At 42.3% G+C, this 11,578-nt stretch overlaps 1 protein-coding gene across 2 annotated transcripts; it reads left to right on the top strand.

Moving 5' to 3' along the window:
• Positions 1 to 422: 422 nt before the first annotated feature.
• Positions 423 to 10,683, top strand: ALG1 (ALG1 chitobiosyldiphosphodolichol beta-mannosyltransferase). Of its 2 annotated transcripts, none has more exons than XM_055710454.1 (13): positions 423 to 649; positions 795 to 872; positions 1,386 to 1,489; positions 2,013 to 2,161; positions 2,792 to 2,881; positions 3,503 to 3,613; positions 4,581 to 4,702; positions 5,479 to 5,517; positions 6,658 to 6,717; positions 8,105 to 8,215; positions 9,209 to 9,323; positions 10,077 to 10,152; positions 10,454 to 10,683. In XM_055710454.1, exons 1-13 carry the CDS (start codon positions 436 to 438, stop codon positions 10,586 to 10,588), a joined length of 1,404 nt encoding a protein of 467 aa, XP_055566429.1. In that variant the 5' UTR covers positions 423 to 435; the 3' UTR covers positions 10,589 to 10,683. The 2 variants fall into 2 exon arrangements, with proteins under 2 accessions (XP_055566429.1, XP_055566428.1); XM_055710453.1 differs by having other exon boundaries at positions 3,503 to 3,619.
• Positions 10,684 to 11,578: the final 895 nt, after the last annotated feature.

The following is an 11,578-nucleotide window of genomic DNA, read 5'->3' as shown; positions in this document are numbered from 1 at the left end:
TGAGCTTGAACAAGAACTATTTTTTAGCACCGCAGGTACCAGTTATTTTCTACCTTTGAAGCACTTAGGGCCATTCTGCACTAGAGAACGTGCCACTTTTTTCAGTCAGAGACGACAATTCCTTCACCAAGCCTTTACCTCGGGGGCGCGCTGAGCCAGTGACTCACGTTGTGAGGGCCGCTCTTCCGGGGCTCCTTTCAAGTATCCCGCAGAAAGAAAAGTCATTTTGCATCGTACCGTAAACTCATTTTAAACCATAGAGTTTTGGAGCCGCCTCTAGTAACCGCTATTCCCCTCTACAACCATTTTTTTTCTTTTAAAACCGAGGTGTAACGCGGCAGCCGCCCGCTGCGCCGCCGCTGGGGCCGGTCCCCTCAGAGCGCTGCGCCACCAGGTGGCGCCGCCGCCCGCCCTTCCAGCCACCGGCACGCCAAGATGGCGGTGGGCGGCGTGGCGCTCGGGCTGGCCCTAGGGCTGGCGGCGCTGGTGGCGCTGGTGGCGGTGCTGCTGTGGCGGCGGCGGGCGGTGGCGGTGGCGGGGTGGGTGTGCGTGGCGGTGCTGGGCGACCTGGGCCGCAGCCCGCGGATGCAGTACCACGCGCTGTCGCTGGCCCGGCACGGACGCGACGTTTCGCTGCTGGGCTACCTCCGTGAGTGCGGGCGGGCCGCGGCCTGCCCCCCCTCCCCCCCATCCCCTCAGGGGCCGGCGGCCGCGGGCCCGGGCTGAGCCCGGCTGAGGCGGCCGCGGCGGGCGGTGCGCGGGGCCGCGGCTCTGACCGGCCTCTCCCCCGGCAGAGAGCGTGCCGCACGGCGACGTGCTGCGCAGCGACAGGATCCGGCTGGTGCCCGTGCGGGAGCTGCGGGGGCTGCGAGGTGGGTGCCCCCGGCCCGGGGTGCGGGCAGGCGGCGGGGCCGGGAGCTGCAGGGGCGGGTCGAACCGCGCGGGGGGCCGGGGGAGCCCGTCCGTGCTGAGCCCCGGCGGGCCTGGGGCGCGTCGCGGCAGTCACACGCACAGGGAAACATCGCTCGTTCTCTTTTTCGTATTATTTTTTTTTCCTCTTTTTCTTTTTTCTGTTTCGCTCTTTGCTTTCTTTTTTTTCTTTTTTCTCCTTTTCTCGTTTTTTTTTATTTTCCCTTTTTCTCTTTGTTTATTTTCCCTTTTTATTTTCCCTTTTTCTCTTTGTTGTTTTACCTCATGTGTTTCTTTATCCATACATACCTTAACTGCCTATACAGAACACAGAACAGTCATTTATAGGATCTGTGAGTTTTTTGTCCGAACCCGTTTCCACTGTCACATACCCTTATTTTAAACCTCTCTCTGATGTGCTCATTCCTGCCTGGAGAGCTGTAATGTTCTTACCACCTTTTTCTGTCCTTTTGCAGTTGGTCCGAAGCTTTTCCAGTATGGCATAAAGGTCATTGTGCAGGCAGCGCAGCTACTGTACACGATGCTAACGATAGATCGGCCGGCCTATATTCTTCTTCAGGTATGTTTTGTGTTGGCACTAATTCTAATATAAATAAATAGTACTGTGTTACAGGACATTTTTAGTGGTCTTAGCCATTGTTCTATTCGAGAGCTGAAACTGGCCCAATCAATGGTGTAAACCTGTATCAAACTACATTTTTGGCTCTAAACTTTGATACTTAGTTAACAACTCCAACAACTGTTCTTCCTGTTAATTGTTGAGCTTCCAAACTTCATTGGCATGGATAGTAGAAAGAATAAATCTTAATAGAAATGTTTGTATGTGTTTTGGAGGGGAATTTTGATCCTGATCCAATGATAAAATTTGAAGTGCCTACCAATCTTCATGGGAGAAACTGGCAGTTCTATATTTGGTGAATACAAAATTGTCTCTGTTCATTAATACCCTTTAAAGTGATGTGATTTTGATGATTTAATTTTATTTTTCTGGTAGTTGCTTAGTGTTTGTCACTTGACCACAGTCTTATGCTATTTTTACATGCTATTATTAAATTTTACATTTTACATATTTTATTAAACAGAATCCTCCAGGCTTACCTGCTATAGCTGTTGCCTGGGTAGCATGCCTTTTCTGGAGAAGCAAACTGATAATTGATTGGCACAACTATGGATATACTATAATGAGCCTGAGTCATGGAAGGAATCACCCATTAGTACAAATTGCAAAATGGTTTGTACAGTAATTTCTTCTCCTCTATAAATTATATGCCTTTGCAGAATTCAGAAGAATGGAAACCAATGGGGGGAATATAATTAGTGAAGGGCTGTTTCTGTGAAGGGTTTCTGGATTTTGCTATGTTAAATTGCTTTCTATTTCAGAAAGCATGGTCTAAAACACCTTTGTTAAACATGTAGGAAGGCAATTTGATGAATCGGGTTGCTTTTGAAGGCAGGTTGCTTTTACGTGCATGTGCAAGCTTTGATCTTGTTATTAGAATTTCTTTATATACTGAGTGTGTGTTAATCTCTAATGATGCCTTATACTCCATCTCATCTTTAAAGCTCTGTTTCTTGCTGAATCAAATTGGTTGCATGCAGATAAAGGCTTTAAAGGCTTTTGAGTGCAGTGTTCTTAGGGCTTAGAGGATAAGGGAGTCATACTGTATCCCCTCTCAAACTGATGCTGCTTCGGTATAAGGAGCGAGTCAATAATTGGTAATTAAATTTTAGTTACTGGGGGCAGTTGGGTTTCTTTTGGTTTTGTTTGGCTTTTAATTAGCATGGGCACTCATGGGTGGTTATTATTTGGCTAATGCGATTGCCTTCCTGTGGTTTCTAACTAAGATTTAATTTTTGTCAGGTATGAAAAGCTCTTTGGGCGTTTGTCTGACTATAACTTGTGTGTCACTAATGCAATGAAAGAAGATCTGTGGGTGAATTGCAATATAAAGTAAGTCTCATACCTCTAACTAGTGTGTGCTTATGTGAAGTCAAAGGAATGTATCCCTAATGATTTTGGATTCAGGGGAATCTTAAGAAAAAACAGGTTTCCTGAGCCCATCCATCACCCCTGAAGCATGTTAGCTCAGTTTTGTAACGAGCTAGTGGAGTGTGGACATTCAGGAGCCTTCATTACAATTTGACTAGAAGGTGGCAGTCCAGATGTTAAAGAGGTTTGCTGCCAAGCTGCCTACGGAATCAGAATGAGGCAGACATCACTGCGGTTTTTAATAGTTAGTCTGTCTTGCACATTTTTCTTTTGCAGTCAGAGGTCTTTAGGATCAAAGTTGCTCAAGAACAGTTATGAAGTAAGATTAAAAATCAGGACAATGATGTCTGCATTACACCCCTTGAATATGCACACAATATGCACACAATCCTTTGTTACAGGATTAATGTGTCCACCTTGGTGTGTTCCAGCTAACTTCAGGAATACAGAAACTTGTAAGAGTCAAAAAATTAATTACTTTGCTGTATTGATTTACCTAACATTGCTGTAGCCTGCCACTGTAGCATGTATGTTTTGTGACATCTGTTTTTTTATTTAACATGTGAATTTATTTCATTACAGGGCAGTAACGCTCTATGACAAGCCAGCTTCTTACTTTAAGGAAACACCATTAGAAATTCAGCATCATTTGTACATGAAACTTGCCAAAGACTATGAGCCTTTTAAACCACGGTGTGTGTAAGTAAGGCATGCTGTTACAGTCCTTAACCAAATGACGTAAAGTTATTGCACTTAGATACCAAAAATACTTTTGTGTGAGGTCACAAGTTACTGAACATGTCAGCAGGCAGAGTGCTCTCTGTGTGCTCTTAGCCAGCAGCTGATGCCGTGCAAGTTAGTGTAATTGTCACTAGGAGAGGCCAGAATAAGTGAAATCATTGAACTGTGATACCACAGTGCTTGGTGTGTGAAATAATAGTGTTTTATTTTTAAAGAAGTTGGCATGAGTACTGAGGCAATCTGTAATCAAATATCTCTAGGGTGGAACTCAGCAGTTGTCTAGTTCCCATTAAACTAGATGACACTGATTGTGTGCTTTGTTCATAGCATCCCTCCCTTTCACTTTAGAGAGCCCCCAGGCTCTTGGTCTAAGTGTTGAACTCTCTGGCTATGTGCCGGATGTCTCCTAGAGACACTTAACATGGAGTTACTTTACCAAACTAATGTTTGAAAAAGAAGTGAAAGCTGTAGCGTATAGTGCTTTCTTTTTGGAAATGTCCATCACAGAATGTATAGGTTCTGAGTTTAATTGAGTAACTGTAATGTTGGCCTCAGTGCTCTATGATTTGTTACATCCATGGTTTTACTTAACTTGTGATTGTTTGAGACAGAGCTGGAGAGAGAGGCTGACTGTTTCCTCAGCTTGTTAAGGAAAACACTTCGTTAGAAGATGGAGTCGTGCCTATAGCCGTAGTGTCACTAGGCTCTTGGCAGCAATAGAAAAGATGAAAAAACGGTCCCCTTTGTGATCAGGTACCTCTCTGCAGCTCAGTACTGTGATGACTGTGTTTCTAGAGAAGCTGAGCAGCAAATCCGAAACAGACTGTTTGGAAATTCATGCAAGTTAAGCATAGTCTTTCCTTCTGCGTTTGTTGGCGGTGTTTGTGTAGTCCATACTCAGAAAATTCTGTTTCTGTAGTACAGAGTCTGTCAGTTTGAGTGCTGAGAGATCTGCCTTTACAGAAATGGATGAAGGAAATGGACATGTGATGAAAACCAGAGGACGGCCAGCTCTTCTAATCAGCAGCACAAGCTGGACAGGTTTGGAAACACATAGTTTTATTCCACTGTTTAACAAAAGGTAAAACTAGGGCTGCTTCACTTCCTCACGCTTGACACGCTATAGAGGCACATTGACATCATCAGTGGCAAAGTTAGGTTTTTCCTTCATTTGGCTGGAAGAATTTGAAGACATGTTGTATATGATACACCTTGGTGGCTAAAAATCAGTGATTTGTTTAAAGTTGTATTTTAATTCTAGAGCTACAGTCTAGAGGCTCGGCTTCAAGAATGGTTAAAAGACATTTCCTACTTCTTTTTTTAACTTTCATTCTAGGCATACTATCTTGCATGGTGGTGTAGAACAGATAAAGAAACTAAAATATGTACTCTTATTTCTGATGGTGGTATTACATAATTGTCTTGCTTTTTGCCCTTTTTTTTTTTTTTTTTTTTACTCTGCATGAAAAAGGGGAGCAGAGTGGAAACATATCCATCGCTAGTAACCATGGGCAGAATTGTTTATACCTTTGAATTAACAGGGCAATTTCTACTCCTAATTTTCTAGCTTTAGCAAGTAGAAAATTCCAACTTGGTAGCTTTGAGGATGTGCCGTATTTGTGGCTTGTCTGCCGTGTTGCCAGTAAGGGGAGCAAATACAGACTTTTATTTATGAAAATAGTTACAACAGATTTTTAATAGGAAAAGCATGGTCCATTCTTACGTAAAGGTGTGGAAAATCTTGATGGTTGTTATTTAAAGACAATAATTGTAAATGAGAGAAATATGACTATTACTAATAAAGGCTTCTCTTTCAGAGGATGAAGACTTTTCAGTCCTTTTAAAAGCCTTAGAAGGTAGGTATGAAGGAATTAATCTTACCTATTCAAAGAGGAGTGCTTGTATTCCGGACGGTTGTGAAGGGTTTTGCTAAAGAACAATGCTTCCATACTCAAGTGACAATGCAGATGTATTTTAATTAGCAGTGGTTAAGAGTAGTAGTTGAAATACAGAAATGCAACATCTGGATTTAATTAGAGTAGTTGTCAGGGAGAATTCTCGTAGAATCGTTTAGGCTGGAAAAACCTTTAAGATGACCAAGTCCAACCATTAACCTAGCACTGCCAAGCCCACCACTAAACCGTGTCCCTGAGCACCACATCTACACGTCTTTTAAAAACCTCCAGGGATGGTGACTCCACGACCTCCCTGGGCAGCCTGTTCAGTGCTTGACCACCCTTTCTGTGAACAAATGTTTCCTAATACCCAATCTAAACCTTCCCTGGTGCAACTTGAGGCCATTTCCTCTCATCCTGTTGCTTGTTATCTGGGAGAGGAGACCAACATGCACTTGCCTACAGCCTCCTTTCAGGCAGCTGTAAAGAGCAATCAGGTCCCCCCTGAGCGTCCTTTTCTCCAGGCTGAACCCCCCCAGTTCCCTCAGCTGCTCCTCATCAGACTGGCACTCCAGCCCCTTCCCTGGCTCCGTTGCCCATCTCTGGACACGCTCTGGCATCTTAATGTCCCTCTTGTAGCAAGAGGCCCAAAACTTCACACAGGGTTTGAGGTGCGGCCTCACCAGGGCCCAGTACAGGCTGCAGTCTGCCATTCTGCTTCTTACTAGCTTGTAAATAGCAGTTTTGTTTCCTAAGATTTTTTGTGTACTTTCAATAGGAATCTGTCAAAAGGAGAGAAGGGAATACACATTGGTTTATTCTGTAGACTTTGCAGCTGCATTTTCTAATTGATAATACATTGAAACAGCTGATACCTTGTAGTGGAACAATGCTTTATGAATAGTGCATTTTAAACAATCTATAGTTGATTTCACTTGAAGCTCTTCAGTTTTAATATGGCTAAATTTACTGCTGTTTTACTAGGTATATGCTTGTAAAGAAATTACTTGTAGAAAGTTAAACAATTAATATGCTCTGACCATTTTTAAACCAAGCATCCATGGGTTTTTGACTATAAACAGTTTCTTTTATCTTTTCCAGATTATGAGCAGTATATCAACGAGGGAGTCAAGCTTCCGTCTTTAGTATGTGTGATAACAGGTAGTAGTTGATTTGTGTTACAATTCTTTCAGTGCTAATACAGAAGAAATAATCTTTCTTCTTATGTTCTATGCTGACTCTTCTGTTGATGTTGGAGAGAGGAGGGACTGTTGTCTTTTATGTCTGATTTAAAGAGTAGTGATTTATAGTTGGACTGTTACAGCCACATAATCATGGAACATCTTTAAAGAAGAGAAGCTGTCTGCCTCCCTATCTAGTACAGCTGCGCATTATTCAATGTTCAAATAAAATTAAGTCAACATAGGGATACTGCTGCAAAAGAACTGTAAAATCTGATGTTTGAAGTGTTAGGCAGAAAGATTTCTATTTAATGCTCGAAAAGAGAAACATCAAATGAGATTTTGCCAAAAAGCTGTATAGACAGAATGAACGCTGTTTGATTAACCTTCTCATTCACAGCCAAGTAAAACTTAGTGTGATTTCGAAGGGCCAGTTATGCTGATGAAATTTGTTATTACTTACTTGGTTATCTTAAGGCTGTAGGCAAAATGCAGGTCAAGGCTAGGGGATATCCATGGGCTGAGGCCAAGTGTGTGAGGGTCCACAAGGCTCAGTGCCGGGTCCTGCACTGGAGACACAACAACCCCACATAACTCTGCAGCTTGGGGTAACGTTGTGGGAAAGGGCCTGGGGGTGCTGGTCAGCAGCCGGCTGAATATCAGCCAGCAGAGTGTTCAGGTGGCCAAGGCAGCCAGCAGCATCCTGGCTTGTATCCAAAACAGTGTGGCCAGCAGGACCAGCGCAGTGATTGTCCCCCTGTGCTCCGCCCTGTTGAGGCCGCAGCCTGAATCCTGTGCACAGTTTTGGGCCCCTCACTACAAGAGGGACATCGAGGTGCTGGAGCGTGTCCAGAGATGGGCAACAGAGCTGGGGAAGGGGCTGGAGCACAAGTCTGATGGGGAGTGGCTGAGGGAACTGGGGGTGTTTAGCCTGGAGATAAGGAGACTTAGGCAGGACCTGATTGCACTGGAACAGGCTGCCCAGGGAGGTGGTGGAGTTAAAAACCTGGAGGTTTTTAAAAGACGTGTAGATGTGGCGCTCAGGGACACAGTTTAGCGGTGGGCTTGGCAGTGCTGGGTTAATGGTTGGACTTGGTGATCTTAAAGGTCTTTTCCAACCTAAATGATTCTGTGATTATATATTGATGGCAGACTCTTCTAAATAGTGAGTACGGGAGAAGTCTTAAGTTCACATTGTTTTCAAGGGGACTTAGTCTTTTACATGTCTTTCTGGGGATTGTGTGTGGTATCCTTTTTGATGTACTCAATAAAACGGGAGGTTGTCTGCTATACAGTAGGATGCACAGACCACACTATTTTCAGTCGTCTTGATAAAAAAACAATGGGGTTTTTTCTGTTTTAAACAGGTAAAGGACCTCTAAAAGACTACTACAATGGACTAATAAATAAACTGCACTTTAAACATATCCAGATCTGTACGCCATGGCTTGAAGCTGAGGACTACCCTCTCTTGCTTGGTAAATAGTGGATTTTGAAATACGCTTGAGAATGTTTGAAAAACAACTTAGCACAGTTGCAGAGAGCTGATAGAGATTTTGCACAGATGCTGGTAGAACACAGTAAGCGAATGAAGTTGGTGGCACGAGTCAAAACCAGAAATTTACCGTCACTAACCAGCAAAATTGCTGAATCTGTCTCAACTACAGTTTTCCAGTGTTACCCTAAGAAGTGGATGGAGTGCCAGTGTGGCCATTTTAGCCTGTTCTTTGTAGTCTTTGTTTCTTCTAACTGTGCTGAAATACAGCATGCCTGTGCACGTTCCAGTTCACTTTCAGGGTCACTTCAGTAAATGAAATCATAAAGTGTTTGTCTGAGCAACCAAAAGTAGCTGAAATTCTAAATTAACATGTCCTTGGAATAGTATTCCCTTAGCGCTTTCATTATATTAGCATGAAGTGTGAGTAAGCTTAATAAAGTAGTAAAATACATATTCAGCTTGATCTACATTCTTCAGGGTTAGAGCCTGCCAATTTATATGGCTGTAAAAGACTGTGTTTATTGGGTTCTTCTTAACTAATGAATATAATGTCTACAAAATCACACTGTAATTTCTCTATTTTGAAATCACATCAACTGGAAGAGGTCGCTAGTGAGCCGTGCAGCTTATCCTGTCTAATACTGATGGGGTTTTCCTCTGTGCTTACCCATTTTTAGCAGATTTAGAGGCAGAAAAGCTGTTACAAGATGGGTGAAATGTTAAAATTCCCTTTAATTTAATATGCACTTGCCTGGTTTGTTTCTAAAGTCTGACTGATTTTAGTCACAAAGTACATTGTGTGCTTTTTTTTCCCCCTGAGTGTTGGAAATTGAATCAGTCTGGGTGGTGTTGAAGGTAGCTCATGTTTAGCTTGCATCACCCGAAGTAGTACATAAACAGAAAGGTTTGGAGTAAGACTAGAAGAGCTGCTTTCAGAGAATTCAGACTCCTGTCTGGTTTGTTTGCTTTTCAGGCTCAGCAGACCTGGGGGTGTGTCTCCATAAATCATCTAGTGGTTTGGATTTACCCATGAAGGTGGTAGATATGTTTGGCTGTTGTTTACCTGTGTGTGCAATACATTTTGAATGGTAAGAGCTTGCTCATTCTGATACAGTTTAAGTGGATCCTATAAAACAGTATTCTTACGAAGCAAGAGTTCAGCAGCTACTGCATGTATCAAATGAGATTCCAGTATTATGCTGTAATTTTTTTCATTCGATAAGCTAAGTTAGAAATCAAGGTGGTTTTATTTTCAGTTCAAAAAATTAACAGTAGCTTCTATGAAGTTGGGAGCATTTAATGCAACCACTTGCCTTAAGAAATAACTACCCTTTAATCCTTTGGTTCCGTATACTTAATGTAAAAAAAAAAAACTTCCTTTGCATAATATGTCTGTTCTGTGAAGGGGTGAGTTTATGCCTAGTCAGAATTTATGGTCCTTTGGGGAAACGGCAGCTTTTATAAAGAAAGAGAAATTCTCTGGGAAGATCTTATGAACTGGAACAGGTTTTCGTTGTGGGTTGATTTTAGATTATTGCCCTGATTTTTAATGTATGTCCAGATGTGTGACAAAAAGACAGAGTGAGGGCCCTTTTGTACTGTAATCACAGATTTAAATAGTCTGACATAGAAGGGAGAAACAGTCTTTAAATCTGGAAGTTTAAAACTGCCACCTTCATTCCATTTTGTTGGGTAGGAAGCTTGTATCTAAACGTGCAGGATCATAATGTCACATCTGAAGAGACTGTGCTAGGGTATCTGTGACTGCGACTTTTAAAAAATCTGTATGTTCCACTTGCTGCTTTTTGCCTCATGTTTTCTTCTATGACTTTTGTTCACAGTTTACATGAACTTGTGAAACACAATGAAAATGGTCTGATATTCAGGGACTCGAGTGAACTTGCAGAACAGCTAAAGGTAAAGACTTGGCTGATTTTTCTTTCCAACTAGCTATAACTGCAAAGGTGCTACCATGTGAGCCGCCTTCCATATCTGACTATCTGTGCATTTTGCATTCTCAGAAGAAACTGCTTTGCCTGGTGAATGAATCTGAAGCTGGCAAGAACGTGTTAAATATTGTCATTGGTCACCATTTATAGGGCCAGACCTAAGAGCGCTCTTTTACTGCAGCATTGTGGTTGAGGGTTAGCTCATCTAGAATGAGCCTCAGATGTAATGTGATGATATTTTTCTGTGGTTTTCCGTTTTTGACTTACAGATGCTTTTCTTGGAATTTCCTACACTGGAAGGCAAACTTCACAACTTCAGAAAAAACCTCCGTGCATCCAAGCAGCTGCGCTGGGATGAGAGCTGGGACCAGACTGTTCTTCCTTTGCTTGGGCAGAATGAATGACTGTTTGTGGGGGGGGAGGGTGTCAAAAAAGCTAATACATTCCTGGAGCTGTATAGGTTTGATAAATTGTTAATAAACACTTTGTATTGTCTATAGTTCAGTTTTTAATTAATTCATCTTGGAACAAGGGTTTGGACAAACTTCTTTAAAATTTGAGCTTCTCATGTGAGTAAGTATAGTGCTGAAGGTGCAGCTGAGGTGATTTCTTACGTGCTGTCTAAATGTTGAGGGAAAACATGGTTCCCGTGCTGAAGAGCTTGAGCCTTGCCATCTGGACTGCTGTTCCTTACCACTTGGGATGAATCTTCAGAAAGTGGGAGGGAGGTTTAGTTACTCTAGGAGCTCCTATGTGCAAAATCTGTTACCTGTGCTGCTTAAAGGTCACTTTTTGGTGAAGATGTTTGAATACATAGATAAACCATTACCAGTTTTACCTAGTGTACAGTAAGTGCTGTAGCAGATGATTTGGGTGTGTTTTCTTGCGAGTGCAGATGCCTTTTATTTTAATTGTCTTATTGGAACTTCAGGGTAGTGGGGGGAGGGGGTATTTTTTCAACCAGTACAATATTCTTGGCTAGTCTTCCCTAGACAAGTGCTGAATATCCTCTTGTATGATTTCAATGAGACAGAACCATTTTATTTCAAAGTTCGTTTTCCTCTTTACAGTGTGTGCAAGAATGTGAAAGCACAGCCAATGGTATGTGACGGCTTTACTGAACGCTCAGAGTGAAACAGACATTTCAGTGAGTGTTGTCCTTGTACACTGAAGTGAATGTGCCCATTTGCCCTGAGAAAGAACATCAAGTGCATTCTTTGTTGAACAGATGAATAGAAAAGGAAAAAATGAAAGCAAAACATATTATTAAAGTATGTGTAACTTAATAAAAGGGCACTTCATTTTGAGTGCTCCCTCAGGTAGACCATTCATCTTTTTATTGTTGATAGCAGTGTTCATATGCAGACCTAATTGCTTACAAGAGGTTTTTCATC

The sequence above is a fragment of the Falco cherrug genome, chromosome 4, assembly GCF_023634085.1.
Source record: "Falco cherrug isolate bFalChe1 chromosome 4, bFalChe1.pri, whole genome shotgun sequence".
Classification (NCBI taxonomy): Eukaryota; Metazoa; Chordata; class Aves; order Falconiformes; family Falconidae; genus Falco; species Falco cherrug.
The sequence above is the reverse complement of the archived record's forward strand: the minus strand, read 5'-3'. Positions and strand labels throughout refer to the sequence as shown.

Bases quoted from the DNA above. Each gene is read 5' to 3' on its own strand.
- ALG1 (XM_055710453.1), top strand. From the start codon at position 436: ATGGCGGTGGGCGGCGTGGCGCTCGGGCTGGCCCTAGGGCTGGCGGCG. The intron at 1,490-2,012 runs GTATGTTTTGTG...TTTATTAAACAG, and splicing joins CGGCCTATATTCTTCTTCAG to AATCCTCCAGGCTTACCTGC. The intron at 8,216-9,208 runs GTAAATAGTGGA...TTTGCTTTTCAG, and splicing joins GGACTACCCTCTCTTGCTTG to GCTCAGCAGACCTGGGGGTG.